This window comes from Puntigrus tetrazona, chromosome 1 (assembly GCF_018831695.1).
Source record: "Puntigrus tetrazona isolate hp1 chromosome 1, ASM1883169v1, whole genome shotgun sequence".
NCBI lineage: Eukaryota > Metazoa > Chordata > Actinopteri > Cypriniformes > Cyprinidae > Puntigrus > Puntigrus tetrazona.
In genome coordinates, this window is record NC_056699.1 from 29,150,630 (window position 1) to 29,170,127 (window position 19,498).

General features: G+C 42.3%; 4 protein-coding genes across 5 annotated transcripts; 3 read left to right on the forward strand and 1 right to left on the reverse strand.

The window, feature by feature from the left end:
• The first annotated feature begins 934 nt into the window (after nucleotides 1-934).
• Nucleotides 935-2,651, forward strand: LOC122362740 (microfibril-associated glycoprotein 4-like). Its single transcript, XM_043264331.1, has 5 exons — nucleotides 935-1,093; nucleotides 1,224-1,427; nucleotides 1,516-1,612; nucleotides 1,747-1,914; nucleotides 1,992-2,651. The coding sequence occupies exons 1-5, from the start codon at nucleotides 1,082-1,084 to the stop codon at nucleotides 2,246-2,248; spliced, it is 738 nt and encodes a 245-aa protein (XP_043120266.1). The 5' UTR covers nucleotides 935-1,081; the 3' UTR covers nucleotides 2,249-2,651.
• Nucleotides 2,652-4,246: 1,595 nt separating this feature from the next.
• On the forward strand, nucleotides 4,247-10,200 carry LOC122326128 (protein GPR108-like). The gene is made up of 18 exons (XM_043220857.1): nucleotides 4,247-4,472; nucleotides 5,278-5,391; nucleotides 5,498-5,548; nucleotides 5,628-5,713; nucleotides 5,811-5,887; nucleotides 6,089-6,207; nucleotides 6,346-6,408; nucleotides 6,630-6,725; nucleotides 6,818-6,951; nucleotides 7,028-7,103; nucleotides 7,716-7,789; nucleotides 7,870-7,991; nucleotides 8,165-8,298; nucleotides 8,345-8,390; nucleotides 9,258-9,307; nucleotides 9,390-9,473; nucleotides 9,570-9,691; nucleotides 9,765-10,200. Exons 1-18 carry the CDS (start codon nucleotides 4,383-4,385, stop codon nucleotides 9,850-9,852), a joined length of 1,626 nt encoding a protein of 541 aa, XP_043076792.1. The 5' UTR covers nucleotides 4,247-4,382; the 3' UTR covers nucleotides 9,853-10,200.
• An 852-nt stretch (nucleotides 10,201-11,052) lies between these two features.
• Nucleotides 11,053-15,180, forward strand: soul5l (heme-binding protein soul5, like). Of its 2 annotated transcripts, none has more exons than XM_043216720.1 (8): nucleotides 11,053-11,165; nucleotides 12,707-12,781; nucleotides 12,869-12,953; nucleotides 13,027-13,147; nucleotides 13,237-13,376; nucleotides 13,830-13,993; nucleotides 14,127-14,224; nucleotides 15,045-15,180. In XM_043216720.1, the coding sequence occupies exons 1-7, from the start codon at nucleotides 11,122-11,124 to the stop codon at nucleotides 14,218-14,220; spliced, it is 723 nt and encodes a 240-aa protein (XP_043072655.1). In that variant the 5' UTR covers nucleotides 11,053-11,121; the 3' UTR covers nucleotides 14,221-14,224; nucleotides 15,045-15,180. The 2 variants fall into 2 exon arrangements, with proteins under 2 accessions (XP_043072655.1, XP_043072575.1); XM_043216640.1 differs by lacking the exon at nucleotides 15,045-15,180 and adding an exon at nucleotides 14,308-14,424.
• wu:fk65c09 (keratin, type I cytoskeletal 47 kDa) lies at nucleotides 14,473-19,270 on the reverse strand. The gene is made up of 8 exons (XM_043260324.1): nucleotides 18,665-19,270; nucleotides 18,434-18,516; nucleotides 17,779-17,935; nucleotides 16,968-17,129; nucleotides 16,708-16,833; nucleotides 16,185-16,473; nucleotides 15,070-15,218; nucleotides 14,473-14,592 (listed from the first exon to the last, which is right to left on the reverse strand). The coding sequence occupies exons 1-8, from the start codon at nucleotides 19,199-19,201 to the stop codon at nucleotides 14,587-14,589; spliced, it is 1,509 nt and encodes a 502-aa protein (XP_043116259.1). The 5' UTR covers nucleotides 19,202-19,270; the 3' UTR covers nucleotides 14,473-14,586.
• Between the last annotated feature and the right edge of the window lie 228 nt (nucleotides 19,271-19,498).

Below are 19,498 nucleotides of genomic sequence, written 5' to 3' on the forward strand. Positions count from 1 at the left end.
ACGTCTTGCAGACGTACCTGTGCTGTCTGAGAGCAATGAGCGCCGATCGCCAACAAAACACAGACATTTGATGCCGTCTGCAGTTCTGAATCAGGACCGGGATCTTTTATAGGAAGATATTAAGAACGAGTTTAATCCGTTTTTATCAGCGACAATTTATGAAACTTTATCCATGCTTACCATTGAACTCTTTAACGGTGTAAACAACTCTAAAAGCATATTGTACCCCTTTAATGTCTTGAATTTTGGATTAATTGTAGAGGTTTGATAGAATTGGCTTGAAGATGTGCCAAGAGAGCATTACTATAGTCCAGTCTGGACAGAACAAGATATGTTGTATAAAGCAAATCTGCAGGACCAGGCATTTTTTGTAATATGGTCTAAGAAAGTCAGCTTATCTTTAATCACACCTCCTGGGTTTCTGGATATTTTTAAAGGAATTGATTATATACGGTTCCTGGGATGTCCTTTCTCAGTAGTGCTGGCAGAAGGATATGGTGGTTGAACGTAGCCCACGGATCCAGCAAGATGAGTAAAGAAGAACTAGAAGCTGCTCGACTTAGGGCTTCAACAACGGAGAGCCTCGGTCAAATGTCCACTTCTGAAGACGGACTGGTTACTGTCCAGGAGGTTGTTCTGTGTGAGGCTTGGGTGAACACAATTCGTTCAATTGTTTATCTAATGAATGGAAGCCGGGGAACCAGTCTATAGTTGTGTGACTGAGAGCAGGTGCAACAGCAGAAGAGATGAAGGAGAAGAGAGGGAACAGGATCAAGTAATGGGAGGATTAGAAAGGATGAGTTTAGAGACTTCTGCCTCAGAAAGTGAAAAAAAAGATGTGAATGAGTGTATGTTTGCTGGCAAGATGTGTTCAGATTGGATGATTTCAAGATTGCAAAACAGTGAAATAGATGAACTGATGATTCCTGCAACGGCTGGTATTTCAACATTATTTCACAATACACGAATGACTTTAAAAGATGCTTTCATGCTGATAAGTTGAGTTGAGAAACCTGTAAATGGACAAAATAAAGGACTCAGTTACAGAAAACCAGAATCTGAACATCTCTGCCTGAACATCATGAAACAAACGGTGAGTAACACCTTTATTCTTCGGCATTCACTGAAACAGATCATGAAAGTGTGTGCATTATTTTCACATTGGATTAATGTCGGTGTGATTTGATCATAAATGAGGAACCTGATCAGTCGTTTGTCTCTAGATGAAGGTGTTTGTCGCGGTTCTGCTCTCTGTTTTCACGGCGTCTGTTGTTTGTGGATACAGACCATTCGACTGCTCTGAACTTTATAAATCAGGACGGACGGCCAGCGGGATCTACTCCATCTATCCTGCAGGAGATGTTCCTGTCTGGGTTCACTGTGACATGATCTCAGATGGGAAAGATGAAGATAAAGGAGGATGGACGGTATGAATGTGACTTTTGAAATGAACAGATTAACATAGACAACTCATATTAAATGCTCTAACCTTTTAAGAACTATAACCCATCTCAGGTGATTCAGAGGAGAATGGATGGCAGTATTAATTTCTATCAGCCGTGGAAAGAGTACAAGAAAGGGTTCGGGACCACCGAGAGTGAATACTGGCTGGGTAACAATTCATGAGAGACTTTGGGTTGCATCAAAACTTTCTGGACAGGTTCTAGTATGAAAGGCATAAATATCTTATTAAGTGTCATTTGTGTGTGTGTGTGTGTGTGTGTGTGTGTGTGTGTGTGTGATCAGGGCTGGAGAACATGTATCACCTGACACGAAACAGGAAGTACATGCTGAGAGTGGATCTGGAGGACTTTGAAGGAAGGAAGGGTTTCGCTCAGTACTCGTCTTTCTCTGTCGGTCCTGAAGCTGATGGGTATAAACTACAAGTTTCAGGATTCAAAGATGGAGGAGCAGGTAAGAGACTGTCATTCATGTTTATTAAAACTCATTCTAGTTGAGTTATTGTCCATTGATCTTCTTCCTCTCTGCAGGCGACTCTTTGACTGGCCATAATAATCAGAAGTTCTCCACCTTTGACAAGGACCAAGATGCCAGTGGAAATAACTGTACTAAACAGTTTGTGGGGGTATATCAGTACAAATTCTGTTATACTGCCAACCCCAACGGTGTGTATTTACGGGGAGAAGATAACACACACATCGGTATTGGTGTGGTTTGGTCAACCTGGAAGAACAGCTTCTCTGTCAGTATGAAGTCCTTCAACATGAAGATCAAACACATGTCTTAGAGAAAAACTGATATTGTTATAATTATATAAAATGTTTAGTGTTGCTCTTCTTTCTTAACTGTGTGCAACTGAGAAAACCAATAATATTACCTTCATTTTTGGTTAGTTTTTTGTACTTACTAATAAAATCTAAATAAAAATAATAATAAATAAAAATATTTCTTTTATTTTGCTGTCAGCAGCAGGTCCGTTATCTTGAACCTGCTCGGGAACAGCTTATTTCACCTCAGTGTTTGCGGCGTAACAAATCTGTTTCAAAGAGAAAGTTCAATGAATTGCCAATTACAACATTAAAGCTTGTACACATACTAGTGAATAACTGTGAATATAAATAATTGGGAATCATGTAAAAAATAAAAACTTTATATATGTTGCAAAAAAATATATATTGCAAAACCCTTGACTTTTTGCATGAATGTAATCAAAACAACTTTTTCCACAATGGTCTAAAGGCTATCAGCGAGCACATCGCATGTCACAGTGTTGAAATACTAATGTTTCATAAGCGTTACCTCATTAATCAGTTTGACTTTGTTTTGAAAGACAAGTTTAGTGGTTGTCAGAGAGGTGTTCCTGCTGGAGTAAATGTGATTTTTCTTCTAATTTTACTTGTTTGACTTCATGCACATCGAATAAAGTTGATTGATCTGGACCCTGTAGAGCTGATGGATATGACAGTTATGTTTGACAGCCAATAACTGTTAAATTAGATAGATTTCATTTATAATATAATTATTTTGTGATAATGAAAATTGCTCATCAACAAAACCACCTTAACAGCACAGTGAAGTCATTTTGTTCCATGGCAGACATTTTGAAAACCTTATATTATCTTAGAGGTCATCTGGAGGGGAGCATATGTTGCTCTAAAACCTTTATCTACCTTTCAGGATTCATAGTGCCTTCCAGAACATGCTGCTCATAGAGCAGTGGTGCTCCTTTTCTTAGTTTGAGGCAGTGGAAAGCCTCCAACCTTTTATTAGTTTGAGGCACTCTGTAGAATTATTTTTCCCGAAATTTTGCATGCAACACCTTCCTAAAATGATCTCACGGTGGTTCAACCTTTTCTTGTTTGAGTGCCGCAGCACACTTCAAAGATCTCACGGCACCCCTTAGTGCCGCAGCACACCGGTTGGGAACCACTGTCATAGAGTATACACTTATACACCTCCATACCATCAGAGATACTGCTGATGAACTGAACTGATAACACGCTGAAGATCTCCTTCTCTTTAACTCAGAGGTCACGGCATCTATGATTTCCTACAAGAATGTCAAATTTGGACTCATCTGGTCCACAGAGCAGTAAGAAACAGTCCATTTGAAATGACCCTTGACCCACAGGACACAGCGGCGCTTACAGACCATGTTCACACACGGCTAGCTTTTATCATGATAGAGCTTTAGTTTTAGAGGAGGCTCTGAGGATCGTGTTGAGGTTTCTGGAAGTATTCCTGGACACTCAGTAACGTCAATGACGAGAGACGAGTGTCGTCTGAAGACCACGAGCATCCAACAAAGGTCTTCGGTCTTGTCCCTTACACAGATACTTCTCCGATTTCTCTTTCTTTTGATGATGTTATGTACTGTAGATGAAGAGATTTGCAAAGCCCTGCAATTTGATGTTGAGGAACATTTTTTTTCACTGTTTTTACATATAGATAGATAGATAGATTATATATATAAATATGTGTGTGTGTGTGTGTGTGTGTGTGTGTGTGTGTGTGTGTGTGTGTGTGTGTGTGTGTGTGTGTGTGTGTAAATTCTTGAGGCTCTAAAGGTGTCTCAGTTAAGTAGTCAGTTAAGGGTTTGCTATCACCTCTGTCTCAGAGTTTCTCCATAATTGAATCATTTAGATTTATATCCGCACGCTGTTTAAAGAGGATGCAGATAGTACTGCTGAATCAGAGCACAGGATCGAGTTTTAAACCCGCGTCCTCCCGCCAGTAAAGGCGCTGTGTCGCGCGCCTCCCGCGCGGCCGGTGATGACGTGTATGCGCTCACGCGTCCCGGAAGTAGAGGCGAAGCTGGAAGAGTTTGGAAACAAACTGGCGATCAGATGAGAGAGAGTCGACCCTGCGGCGGACAGACTGATTGTTGACGGCTCCGTGATCAGACAGCGAGGAGGAGGAGGATGATGATGAAGAAGACTCTGCTGAGTGTGCTGATCTTCATCCTCTGGGTGTCAGGCAGCAGCGCGAGGATCCATCAGCTCAATCTCAAGGTCTGTCACTCTTCCTCACTCTTCCTCACTCTTCCTCAGCTCATACAGCTCCTCTTTTATTTGCTCATCAGTTATTGAACTTGTTTTTTTAGCGCAGCGTCGTTTATTTCACTTTTTACTGACTTGTCAAATTTATTCAGCTTCTTTGATAAAGGATCTCCTTTTATTTAATCGTTAGTTTCAATTTGATCGTTCATCTCTTTTATCTTTACTTATATGAATGATACATTTATTGATTTGTCATTTTTTAACCCCTTATTGTCTTTGTTTAAGCTATGTTTCACATACGGTATGATTTTCTTCTGTGTTCTGTGTCATGATTTATTTTAGATCAAATGATTGGTTTGTTTCACTCATTTAATGTTGTACACTAAAGCAGTCCTTTTCTTTGAGTATTTGTAATAAGCAGCACAACTATATTTAAAGCGATAGCCAACAATACATTGCATGGCTCAGAATTATTAATATGCAGTAAAGATCATGTCCCATGAAGATATTTAGTAAATCTCCTACTGTATTTAGTTATATTCACTGCTAAGACCTTCTTTGGACACCTTCAGAGGTGATTGTCTTCTCTCCTGAGTTTCCAGATCGTTGTATCTCAGATAGTTATTGTTGTGTCCAAACAAACCGGACCTCAGGGAAAAGATTAATATTGATCTGTCAGAAGAAGATTAGGACTGGCTCACGTTTGTTTGCTGTCATGATGATTCCTGTGTGAGTCACACAGACCTGTTTAAGGACACTTCATGAACACTTCATGTCATTTATTACATGTTTATTACATCTTTCTCTTCTCTCTCAGAACGAGACACGCTTACTGGTTCATTTGAACTCCTTCGGATATTTTGCGAACGGTACTCTGGACGTTAATCTTGTGTCTCTGAAACTACCACAGGACAAGAGTGACCATGGGAAGGTATGTGTGTGTGTGTGTGAGAGCGCGTGTGTGTGTGTGTGTGTGTGTGTGTGTGTGTGTGAGTGTGTGTGTGTGTCTCCTCGTCTGATGCTGTGTTCTGTTACAGGTGGGTTTCAGTCTGGCCCGGTCTCGAGTGAGCGGGATCCTGTCGTACACAGTGAGTGTGTGTGTGTGTGTTCTCTCTCAGTTCTCGGTCTCTCCTCGTCTTCTTGACGCTCCTGTTTGTGTTTCTTCAGGCGGAGGAGGTGGAGGAGTGTAAGCTGTTGAAGAGTAAGAGTGAAGATGAGCTCGTCCTCTTCATCATTGACACCAAAGACCTCAGGTGAGTCAGCGATGAGAAGAAACAGTACACTTTATTTTTAATTCTACTGAATATGAATATGATAGTTGTGGAGGATTATTACTGTGAGTGTGTGCAGCGTTCAGGTGAAACACTTCGGCGGAGGAGACACCACACTGGAGTCCAGACTGAAGCCCAAGACGGATGGAGAGAAAGGTGTGTGTCTGTGTGTGTCTGTGTATGTGTCTGTGTATGTGTCTGTGTATGTGTCTGTGTATGTGTCTGTGTGTGTGTCTGTGTCTGTCTGTGTGTGTGTGTGTGTGTGTGTGTGTGTGTGTGTGTGTGTGTGTGTGTGTGTGTGTGTGTGTGTGTGTCTGTGTGTATTCGATGGCTGTTGATGGTGTTTTTTTTTCTCAGCGAGGACCAAAAGAGAAGATGCAGGGGGTGTGAAGTCAAAAGAGGCGAGCGTTGAAAAGACAAAACCCAAAGAAAATTCACCAGATAAGACCAAAGCGAGCACTGTTAGCCAGAAGAAGGTACGTGTGTGTGTGTGTGTGTGTGTGTGTGTGCTCGCTAACGGATGCTAACGTCCTCAGCGACGTGCATCACACACAGCTCTGCAGGATCAGAAGGTATCTGTGACTGATGTCCTTCATGAACCGTGTTCTCGTCAGGTGGATAGCTTGGACGGGAAGTTGCTGGAGCTGCAGCAGATCGGTGATTCCTACAACTTCAGCGTGAGAGCCGTCACACACAGAAACACACACACACACACAGAAACACACACACACACACACACACACACACTCAGAAAGACACAGACACACACAAACACAAACAGACACACACACACACACTCAGACAGACAGACAGACACACACACAGACACACACACACACAGACACACACACACTCCAGTGAGGGGTTGATCGCTCCGTTCTCTCTCTCTCTCTCTCAGTTCCGTCTCACGATGAGCTCCAGCTCACAGGGCCTCTACAACCTGGACTTCCACAACTGCCTCAACACCAAGCCCCTGAGCCCGTACTCTCTCCAGGTGAGTGCTGCCGGCCGGCGCTGACCGCCTCAGAGCCGCGTGTCGCATGATGACAGCGTGTGTGTGTGTGTGTGTGTGTGTGTGTGTGTTAGGTGGTGATCACGGAGATGAATCCCACTGGTTATCTGTCAGCGGCGGAGATTCCTCTTCCTCGCCTCTACATCTCCATGGCTGCCGTCTTCTTCACCGCCGCCGTGGTGTGGACGTACACGCTGCTCAAGTACAGGTACACACACACACACACACACACACACACACACAGGGGTGAGTGGAGCCGCTGACGGGGTGTGTGTGTTTGACAGGTACAGTGTGTTTAAGATCCACTGGCTGATGGCGGCGCTGGCGTACACTAAAGCTGTTTCTCTGCTCTTTCACAGCGTGAGTCAAACACTTCACCGTCTCTCACTCCATTTTTCTACAAATATCAGATATTTTCGTTTTAATAAACTGGTTATGTTTACTATATTTGTTACCATTTATTAATTTCTACAATAAGGTTTATTTTTTTAATTTTTAGCTTATTTTCTAGCTAGTTTACTAAACTGGTTAACTTTAACTACATTAGTTATTAGAGGCCTTTGAAATATTTTTTTCATTTTTAATTAATTTTAATTAAAAAGAAACGTTAACTTGTCTCAGCTTTTGAAGAATTACACTAAAATTACGACTTAATTTGGTGTATTTTGTATTATTCCAACTCTTTTGCCTTAAAGATAAAACCTTAGATTCTCACATGGAAATAAAAAACTAGTATCTATCTTGAGTTAATAATTCTGTTTAGATGATGTTTGTTCTGCTCTTAAAACTCCATAATATATATATATATCTCACAGTTTTTGTTATACGTAGATGAGTATATAAGTGCTTCAATATATAAACACAGCTATATATATAACTACATGCATATACAGTATATTAACTCGTGTGTTGTTGTCGATGAGTAATGTTTGAGGTGGTGGGATTATGAAAGTGTTTATGTCTTCTGCTCAGATCAACTATCACTTCATCAACTCTGGAGGTCATCCTATCGAGGGCTTGGCCGTCATGTACTACATCACACACCTGTGCGTCTCACACCTTCACCGTCCTTCTGTTTCCGCCGTCTTTCACGTGTTTGATCTCAGATTCGGTGTTTGTGTGTCAGGCTGAAGGGGGCTCTGCTGTTCATCACGCTGGCGCTCATCGGCACCGGCTTTGCCTTCGTCAAATACATCCTGTCGGACAAAGAGAAGAAGATCTTCATGATCGTGATTCCCCTGCAGGTGTGTGTGTGTGTGTGTGTGTGTGTGTGTGTGTGTGTGTGTGTGAGCGTCTCCTCCGTGTCGCTGCTGGTCCTCGCTGACGCCGGTCTCTTGCAGGTCCTGTGCGTGTGTGTCCTGTGTGTCATCATCGAGTGACGTGTGGAGGTGCTCGGCGGCGTCTCCGCCAGCTCTCTGGAGTCCTCGCTGAGATCCTGTTCCTGGTGGATCTGATCTCATCATCGAGGGGCGGGGAGGAGGGCTCCTGTTTCTGGAGGGAGATCCTGTTCCTGGTGGATCTGATCTGCTGCGGGGCCGTCCTGTTTCCGGCTCTGATGATATCTGCTGTTATCTGACGCTTTTCATGCTTCTGTGTCTGACAGGTCCATCCGACACCTGCAGGAGGCTTCCAACACGGACGGCAAAGGTGTCGTGAAGATCCCTTCACATCAAAAACTCTAACCTAGCCTTGAAATAACCGATCTGTGATTAGACGTGTACAGTAGATGTGGTTAAAATGACCTTTATATTATAGTTTCTAGATGTTCTAACAGTATAATAATCTTTTAGTTATCTTTGTTGTTATAGTAGTGATGTATCACTAGAACTGTCGTTACTGTTATGAAGAAATTTGATTTAATAGTAAAAGTTATTGTTATAACTTTAATATTTTATAACTTTATATTAACGTCTCCTTGTATCCATGCACTTACTATTCTAATAATGAATAATCTATGTTTACATGCAGGTAATCCTAACCGTATAGTAAGTACACGTAGATAATTAATGTTAATCAGTACTTAAATATATAATTACACGTAACAAGGACAAAGTGAAGTAAAGTGTAACCAACCTCTCTTCTAGTCACTGTTCTCTATATACTTCATTATCTGTGTAATTATTGGTGTAGGTATCGTGGGTTATCACTGTGGTTATGTTTAGTAATCAGTATATTTATAGTTATCGGTTTTTATTGTTAAAGTCATCGGTCTAATTATCTTTATAGTCTTCATTGGTTATGGGTATAGTTATCATCAGCTATCGTTAGTTATCTGTATTACTAGCTTAATAGTTATAACTATAACGTATTGATACAGTTATCGCTACAGCATTAGATAGAATATTAGAATTATAAGTATACTTATCGGTATAGTAGTTGTTCTATTCATAGTTATCGGTGTCATTTTTATAGTTATCAGTGTTATTGTTACTGTTTGTATAGTTAGTTAGCGTTAAAGCTGTTAGTTATCAGTATAGTTATACCGATATTGTGTGTGTGTGTGTTCTTTTGCAGCTGCTATGAACCTTGAGAAGTTAAAGCTCTTCAGACATTATTATGTGATGGTGAGATATTCGTCTTCACTCGCATCTAGGATAAGATCACTTCTCTAAGGTGGACAACTGAAAGCTGTTTCTCTGTCCTCAGATTGTGTGTTATATCTACTTCACGCGGATCATCGCCATCCTGCTGAAGCTGTCCGTGCCGTTCCAGTGGCAGTGGTGTCAGGAGGTAACGCTAACCCTTAAATAAAAGTTTGTAGCAGAGAACATCACTCTGACTCGGCTCTAACCGGACGTTTTGTCTTTTCTCTCCTTGTGTTTGCAGTTTTTAGTGGAGGTTTCTACTCTGATCTTCTTCGTCTTGACAGGATTTAAGTTCCGACCGGCATCCAATAACCCGTATCTGCAGCTGCCCCAAGACGAGGAGGACCTGGAGATGGATGAAGTGTAGGTCTCTCTATAGCTCTTCTGTCTCTTCCTGTGAGAGTTTGAGTGTGTGATTATTGTTTTTCGTGCACAGTATAACCGAATCCGGAGCGCTGGAGGGCATCCACAAGGTGAAGAAAACGTCCAACGGCCGAGAGAGACAAAGAGAAGTTGCGTTGTGAGTGGCATATCAAAGAGGGCGGAGCCTGGACTCTCAAACTCCTCCCCTTCCTTAGGTTGCTGTCACGGTACCCACAGACTCACTATGCAAGTGGAAAAAAAAAAATACGAATAGAAAAAAACGTGTGAGAATAAAGCGCAGCAGACACGATTTCCGTGAGAGAATGAGCTGTTTTTCTCGTACAGACTGGGACGACGGTGACACTGACTGAATCTCTCGCGTTGGTTTACAGTAATGATGTGGTCGCTCTGCTCTGTCCGTTAATTTGTTTGCTCATTTATTCCTTCATTCCAAAGATGTACAATCATTATACTGGATGTGTGCTGATAAATTGATTTGTTTGATTTTAGCCTTCTTTTATTTCCTAATGTCTTTATTATTTAACCGAAGCAGATTGATGCTATTATTTGTATATTATGGGTTTTTTCTGGTTAATTTTTTTTTAATGGCTGGAAGCGATTCTTTAACAGAACCTTAAAACTAGCGTAAATACAGCACACTCTTATCGATAAGGCAGTGCTTTGTAAAACAGGTCTGCTATCGTGACACCGTTACAGGTAAGCTAAAGTTTTAGGCAATGTTCTTTTTCCTCAGATGGATATATTTAAGATTTTTATTGAAGTTTTTCTGGTGTTGTAAATTTCTTTAAAGCGCACTGCTGCGTTCATGATGGTTCATGTTTATGTTCTATCTAGGATTAATCTTAAGTGTTCGTGAGAGAGTGTTCTGTCATGTGACACACCAATACCAATTTTTGGCTTCTTTGGAAAAGGTTGTGCTTTATTTTGTTTTTTTTTCTTTCTTTCTTTTTTTTTTTTCTTCATGGCTCCACTTACTCTGTAACTGTCCCTTCTTTATTTAACAACTATACGTACTGATATACAGTTATAAATGAAGGACTTAACCACTGCTACAACGCGATAACTGCATCGCGACCGTTAATACTAACGGTCTGCGCCGAAAGCGCGGGAAGTTTAAATTTAAAAACCCGTCAGCGCCGCCACTCCAGTTATCCTCTCAACGCCCTTAAACTGGCTAATTCACATAAACTGTTAGAGAAATAAACTTTTTTTTCTGCTTGATTAACTGCTGGTTTGTCATGCTAATTGTGTTCAAGTTTGAAATAAAAATGGCTTAAATATCGACTCGTTTCTTCGGTCTGTCGTGAGGTGGAAGGGAAAAGTGCTCGTGTCTATCGCTTCTGCGCGCGCCTCCCCTTTCAGTGCACGCGCCCTCGCGCACGGTGGCTCGCGAACGCGCTCCGGTGCTGATGGGATCCTCGCTTCTTCTCCGCCGGAGTCACGAAAACACGATGTAAGTAAATAAAGTGTGTTCGGTGAGGCGTGAGACACATAGACGTGAACGCGTTTGAGATCTGAAGGATGGCTGTGGTTCAGGGAGTTCGAATAGACTGAAATATGAAAGTTTTCACTGCATCCGCGGTAATACGACACTATTAGCCTTATTTTAATTGATCTGGACTTGATGATGCTTGAGATGAATATTGTTAATTCTAAAAGCTCACGTCTTGAGGATTAAGTTTCTCCGCAGTGCGGCAGGAGGAAACTTTAAGGCGCGCGCGCGTGTGTGTGCGCGCGCTTAACCATCTCTTGGGGACAGATGTGCTCCGAATGAAGAGAAACATCTCACTAAACCTCTTTGGAGACGTCCTCGTTTATAAAAAATAGTGTAAAATGCTGTGTTAATGATACAGTATTTCTAAATACCGGTCTATCATGAAACAGCTGAAGTGTATTATCAGATCGGCTCTGATGTGACACAGCAGATTTCAGTCCCTGTCTATCTAGTTGTTTATTTATTTGCTGTAGTTTAACAATTAAAGCATTTCAAAATGATGTCATACGAACGAGTTTCTTCCTACAGTGAAACACAAGTTATATTTTGAGAAATGTGTGTTTTTTGTCCATACAGTGAAGGTCAGTGGGGTTCTTCAGAATATCTCGTGTGTTCCTCAGGAGAAAGTCAGGTTTTTACAGAAGCGGGTCGCAGTGTTCATTTACCATATTTATAATGGATGGCATAAAATGTGTAATGTTCTGGATTATTAATAACTATAATATGCGTCATGTGATTTGGGTTCAGTAATGGACTACAGTTTGTAAGTTATCTCCTCAGCTCTGCTAATACAGCCAAACCAGACATCTTCAACATTACTCACATTAACACAGATTCACTATAAATAATAATAAATAAATGACAAGAGCTTAGAGTAAAACGTTGAGTAAAAGTAATGATTTGACTGAATAGCTGACAGCTGTTGAACACAAATAGGATTAACTCATGAGTACTGAGTGCTTCTTTTGTTCAGTCTGAGCGATGCCATAGAACCGTGGAACTTTGGTTCCCCAAAGAACCTTTCAGTGAAGAATTCCTAAAAGAACCTTTTCTACACTTAAAAGGTTCCATGGGTGTTTAAGGTTCTTTATAGAACCACTGACGCCGATAAAGAACCTTTATTTTTAAGTGTAGTGTAAAGAGGTCATGCTGGTTCTGATGATCCACTGCATGAAGAATTTTGAGCACAATGTGTCGCCGTTCACTTTATTTGTGACCCTGCTCCACGAAAGAGGTCATAGTGCTCTTTTTATATTATTACTGAATGATCTTTCCACTGATGCGTGGTATCTGGAATCCAAGGGTGCAAAAAAGACGCAGTATTGAGAAAATTGTTTCCAAATGTTGTTTTAATATATTTACGATAGGAAATTTACAAAGTATCTTCATGGAACATGATCTTTATTTAATGTCCTAAAGATTTTTGGAACAAAAGAAGCCTCTGTACGTGATCTATCTATCTATCTATATATGATGATCTTATGTGTGTGTGTCCTCAGGCGCGGGACCTGCGTGGCGCTGCTGTCTCTGTCTCTGTCTCTGTCTCTGGGCTCTCTGGCTGTCAGCACTGTGAGGTCAGACACTACTCCTCATAGCTTACAGTCCAGAGAGCGCAGAGGGTCAGTAACGTGTGTGTGTGTGTGTGTGTGTGTGTGACGCAGCCCCAGCAACTCATCCAGCAGCTTCTGCAGCGAGTCCAGAGAATGTCTTCAGTTCGATCTGCTCTGCCGGACAGACGAGTACGAGGTGTGTGTGTGTGTGTTTCTGGGCTGTCCCAGCTGAAGTGGTGTCTGGGTTTATAACGTGAGTGTGTCTGCAGGTCCGTCGTTACTCAGCGACTCGGTGGGTCTCTACAGATGCAGAGGCGTACTTCCTCGGGGTGGGAGCCGCCATGGCCTTCAGACGCCTCTATCACTACATCTCTGGAGCCAACGAAGAGGGTTTGTGACGGATTCACATCATAAACCCCGATGAAGACAGCAGTGACTCACACAGCGGTGTGTGTGTGTGTGTGTGTGTGTGCACGCAGGTGTGAGGTTTGAGATGACGGCTCCGGTGCTTGTTGAAGTCCCAGAGGAAGTGAAGATGTGGGAACCGGCGCTCTACACACTCAGCTTCCTGCTGCCTTCAGCCTATCAGGAGCGTCCTCCCACTCCCACCAACGACAAGGTCAGACAGATACAACACAACACTGGGATACTACTGATTTTTTACTAATTTAATTCAATGCTGCTGCACTGTAGTTGGTCTTGGTTTGTTCAAATATTGTTTTATTTTAATATTTAGTTTTATAAAAAAAAAAAAAAAAATATATATATATATATATATATATATATATATATATATATATATATATATATAGAATATTATTTTAATTAATATTTCTTTGTTTTGTAGTGTTAATTTAAAATAATTTTGGATTAAAAATATATTCAGTATTAATATTAAATATATTATTTTGGTATTATTAGTTTTGTCATTTACATTTAACATTAATATAAGGATTGATCTTTTGGTTTACATAGTTTTTTAGTATTTTATTATCTCCACACGATTATTTCTATTGTATAATTTCATGTTTTTTGTTTCGTTTCATTCTCTAATTGGTCATAAACCCTATAGCTGTATTTCTCGGACATGCCTGACATGGATGTGTATGTGAGGAGTTACGGCGGCTGGATGCTGTCAATCACCTCTCGACTCCACGCCCACCTGCTGAGCAGAGCCCTGCTGAGAGACCACGCCCACTTTAACCACACCCACCACTACACGGTGGGCTACGACAGGTGAGACACACACACACTACACCTATGACTTTTCTCAAGGAAATCTTGATAAATGAACATCAATGACTGATACAGTTAATGTAACTCTGTGTGTGTGTGTGTGTGTGTGTGTGTGTGTGTGTGTGTGTTTCAGTCCTCTGAAGCTGTTAAACAGACATAATGAGGTGTGGTATGTGGTGGAGGGAGATCCGGTCTGTGGAGGGGAACACACACCGGACACACACTGAACAGGTAACACACACACACACACACAGGACCCAGACGTGTGTGTGTGTGTGTGTGTTTGACGTGTAAGTCTCGTTTTCCTTCTCCAGGTCTGACAGGATGTGTGTTTGGGTGATCCCTGACGTCCAGGACTCTATAATCTCCTCACGGCTCTGAGTCTGACTGAATGTTGTGTTCATCGATGGCTAATAAACGCTGTGTCTGTGTCTTGCTGTGCGAGATTTTATTGACTGTGGTGAATAAAACACACAGGATTGAGGATTTGAGTTTATTGAAGCCGGTCACAGTCTCACACACACACACACTGTAGATGACGTCAGCGTCTGATTGGCTGAGCCCTGATGACCCGCTCACTCCTCCACTGGACACTACGCCTGAAAAACAACAAGAAAGAATCAGACCTTAAATGACCCCAGAACGGAGATAACTCACGTTAAAAATAAACTGAAATATTGTTATATGAAAAGTAGACAATGTGCATTTCTATTTACATATGCTAATAAAATAATCGAGCAGTTTATATTCACTACGTGGTTTTTAGCTCGTTTCCAGGTTTATTCATTTCTTGATGACAGAAGAAGAAAGTGTTTAAGAAGATTTCACAAACAACACTTTCTCTTCTTTTAAACGCTTATAATAAAACATCAGGTCATTTCTTCAACAAAATAACCACATTTTAAACACATATATTTTGTGTTAGTTATCAGGTCATTCACTAAAACTAAACCTAAAACCATTTTTGTTACTTGAAATAAAATAATGTATTAAATAGCAGGAGCGTCACAGTGTATTTGCTAGCTGTTTAGTGTACTTTTGCTGATTTCAGACACAATCAGTGAAGTGTGACGAACCTCAGGGGCTGGACCGCCTGATGACATCACTGCCTCCCCGGCCACGCCCTCCAGTGACATCAGAGCGTATCCTGATGCTCCGCCCACCACCGCGCCAGAACCAGACTGTCCTTCAGAGGGAGCGGCGACTTTGACTCCGCCTCCTGCACCTGCGACCAATCACAATCGAGATTACAGACCCTCGAGTGTTGGCTTGTGATTAAAACACATTTTAAATGCTACAGAAAACAATAAATGTAACAATGTGCCGTGTGATGTGATTTCAGGTTTCCCGTCACTCTGGAGTGTTACAGCTGCATAGATAAGATCCTAAAGATCTAAACCAAAGAACTAATAAAGTCGTGACTTGACCACACCCCCTCGTCTAAACACTTCTCTGCGTCACAGAGTGGTCTATCTTCATAACTCCGCCCACATGTTTACTCAAAGAAAGAAGGCGGAGCTATTCTGTTTGCGGGCGCCATGTTCTGGAGACGCTCGCTGTGTTTTGTTGAAAGTGAAACTACATTGTGTTTCTTAAAGAGAACTAGAAATCAGTGTTGAGTTGTGTTTAGAGCGCTCTTCAGAACAGATGAACACTAATATTAGAGTGTGTTCAGCAGATTCACTGAGAACTGATTCCTGAACCTGACAAAGCAGTCTATGCTGGTTATATTATGTACAGAATCTGCATTATTCACAAATACAGACGTAAAAAGACTGTATAAGTCATGATAATCAGGAATTATGTCTCCACTGAGTGAAACAAATGTAAAGTGTTTTATTCTTGTGTCATGGTGCTGGGACACGGCATCACGTTTTTTTCCCTTAAACTTCATGAACATACACAAAATAATGTTCTTTGAATCACGTGACCTCTGTGAAGAACAGTAACTAACAGTAATCCTACAATATGCTGTGTTTTAATTGAATACGAAGTGTGTAAGAAATTGGTGTTCTTCGGTGAACACAGCAAACACTGGACTTCTGAAAACAGACTCAGGATCAGGATCCCAAAGGACCTTGAGTAGAAGATTTTTGCACGTTAAAAAAATATTATCGATCACATTCACACACTACCCCTAAAACGTTTCAGCTCTGATTTTCCATGTTTTCTTCTGTTAGGAAAGACTCACCGGCGGGGAACGACAGCGCGGCGCTCTTCACCTCCACCTTCACGGCTGGACTCTGGAGGTTTCTGCTGAGCTCCCCGGCTCCCTCCAGCAGAGCTTTATACGTGCCGATCTCCCGCTCCAGCTGGACCTTGGTGCTCAGGAGCAGCTGGTAATCCCGGCTCTGCTGCAGAGCGCTCTCCCGCACCGAGGTGAGCTCGCCCTCCAGGCCGCCCGCCAGCTGAGCCAGAGAGAAGAGCTGGGCCTGGTACTGAGCCTGCACCTCCACCAGACGCTGCTCCAGACCGCCCTTCTGCAGCACAACACACGCTTTACTAACCTCTCACGCTTTCATGCAAACACAGTAAAAATCGTGAAATATCATTACAGTCAAAATGAGGAACCATCATTATTAGTAGTTTTTAGATATCTTCACGTCAGGACTGAATGAGGGCAGACCTGATGAGAAGTGAGACGCTCAAATAATAATGTTTGCAAAACAGTAATCAGTCCTGCCTGTACTTTAGGCGGCGTGGAGATGGCGTACCTCCATCAGGGCGGCGTCCAGCTGCGTCTGCAGACTCAGGCTCTGCTTGCGGTTGTCGGTGATCTCGGAGCTGCCGCTGACGGTGCTCTCTGTGACCAGCTCCACCTCCGCCTGCTTCTTCTCCACCTGAACCACGGCACAACATCACAGCACACAATGCAAAATAGATTCAGCTGGATTTGTTTCGTTTTGGTACAGAAAGGCTATGTCTGCTGTGAACTCTGAAGGTGCTCTCCCTGGAGGATCGGCCGTGTCTGTACCTGTTTGGTGTACCAGTCCTCGGCCTCGCGCTGGCTCTTCTCGATGGCCGTCTCGTACTCGGAGCGGATCTCGGCCAGCACTCGAGACAGATCCGTGCTCTCGATCTCCTTCACGTCCACCGTCACCGTGCCCATCATCTGCCCGCGCAGAGCCACCATGTCCTGAGACGAGAGCAAAGACCAGCTCCTTCACTAAACCAGTTTAGAGCTTGTGCTGCTTAGCATGATCAAAAATACATCAATCAATCATACATGGTTTTATATATATATATATATATACACCTCAGTATTATAGTATTTTGTATAACTATGCAGTAAAACGTATTGAGTGTAAATTATTTTAATTTGAATAATTAAATGTATTAAATGTAATTAAATGTATTTTCAACTTTATTCAACAGTACCTTTCTGAAGTGGTTTGAGATCTGAGGTGGATTTGAACTTGAGGTCTCTGCTGAGCAAAAGTGGGTGTTTCCCCCTTACCTGACCCCTCCCCTAAACTTATCCGTCACCGTGACGTCAGCCAATCAGGTTACAACATGTTTGCAATGTTTTGGTCTGGGTGGGTTAGTGTAAATAGTTCCTGCCAACAAGGCAAGCTACGTGCACTTAGTCTAATAGACACTCTGAAATATAAATGTATTACATGATAACTAATACATAACAGATGTATATGTGTGAATATAACTATTTTATACTATAAATTATATTGCATTACAGATATAATTATATTACATATTAAATAATTAAATATTTTTAAATGAGTTAAAGTATGATCTTGAGTTGTTCTGATGGAAGGGGGCGTGGTCACCTCCTGGTGGGCGTCTCTGAGGGCGGAGCGTTCCTTCTCCAGGCCCGTGACGTCCTGCAGTAAGACGACGTTGGTGGAGTCGTACTCCTTCTTCAGCGTCTTCAGGCCGCCGATGTCTCCCTCCACAGACTGACGCATGGCCAGCTCCGTCTCGAACCTGCGCGATTAAAACATCGGTTCACACCATAACTATAACGACAGTGATACAGGCAAACAATATCTGGAATCACCTACAGAACGATTTTCTTTTTAGCTGGTGGACAATAAAAGTATTGACAGCCAATCAGAACCCATTCTGCTTCAAAGACCTCAAGTATTTAAAATAGATGATTAATGCATAGTTATATCGTTTTTGTACTTAATTGTAATTATAATTAAAGTTAATGTTAATGATATAGTTATACTTATTACTCACGGTGTGGATGCTAATATATAGTTATTGCATATAGTGTGTACGTTAATTTAGTTATTGTTATAGTCATTGCTCTTGGTGTGGATGGTATTTTAGTTATAATTATAATACATGGTGTGGATGCTAGTTATCCTTATAATTACAGTTCTGGGTGAGGATAGGCCTTTAACCATGTTTTATAGTGAATAATTAAAGCTTTGAACACGGCTCACCCATTTAGAAGCTGAAGTGAATCAAACTTACTTCATTCTGAAGTCATCAGCGGCCAGTCTGGCGTTATCTAAGGCTAAAGCGATGCGTGTGTGGTCCTGCATGAGAAGCAGAAGCTGGAGAAAGAGAGTTTTATTGTTATTCGCTAATGATATATGTAGCTGTAGTACTACATGCGTATGACAATATCATATGTCAAAACGATCATGCCAATGAATTATTTGTAAAATTGAACGCTGAAACCCATGCAGAGAATCTGGGCACCTTCTCGCGCATCGGCTTTATCTGGATCTCGTAGGGCTCCAGGTTGAAGCTGCTCTGGACTCTGTTGACGGTGAATGCGCGAAGCTTCTCGTTGAGCTCATGGTTGGTGGTCTCCAGGCGCTTCACCTTCTCCAGGTAGGTTGCTAGACGGTCGTTCAGAACTTGCATCTGCTGTTTCTCGTTGATGACGTTGGACACGGCTTCCGCGAAGGAACCTCCACCCGCCCTGAAACTAGCCCCGATGGAGCCGCCGCCTCCTCCACCCGAGAGAGCGCCTCCAACTGTCCTCAAACTAGCTGAGAAAGAACCTCCACCCGCACCGTAACCAGACCCAAAACCAGATCCGAAGCCCAATCCAGCGCCAGATCCGAAGCCGGCTCCAGACCCGAAGCCCAAGCCGGCTCCAGACCCGCCGCCCTGCAGACCTCCAGCCATCACCGACTGACTTCCAAAGCTGGAGAAGCTGACGGGGGCCAGCGAACGGCCACTGGCCGCGGAGAGAGACCTCCCGGAGAAACGCTGAGATCTGAACGTCATGTTAACAGAGACTTGAGACGGAGAGTGGAGACGAAGTCAGCCGAGGAGCTGGGAAGAGTAGTAGAAGATGCTAGAGACAGTGTGTTTTATAGCTGGTCTTCAGGTGTGTCAGTCATCAGTGATGGGCCCCAGGGCAAGAGCGTACGGCCCCCGGGACAGAAGCGTTTCCAGACATAATGACATGCAAATATTTAAAATAAGTACTTTGATGAAGAACCATGAGAAAAGTGAGGAAACTAACTGTGAAGAGCTGAATTCAGGTGTAGTTAATGCTCATCTGAGCTTGTTTCAGTCAGC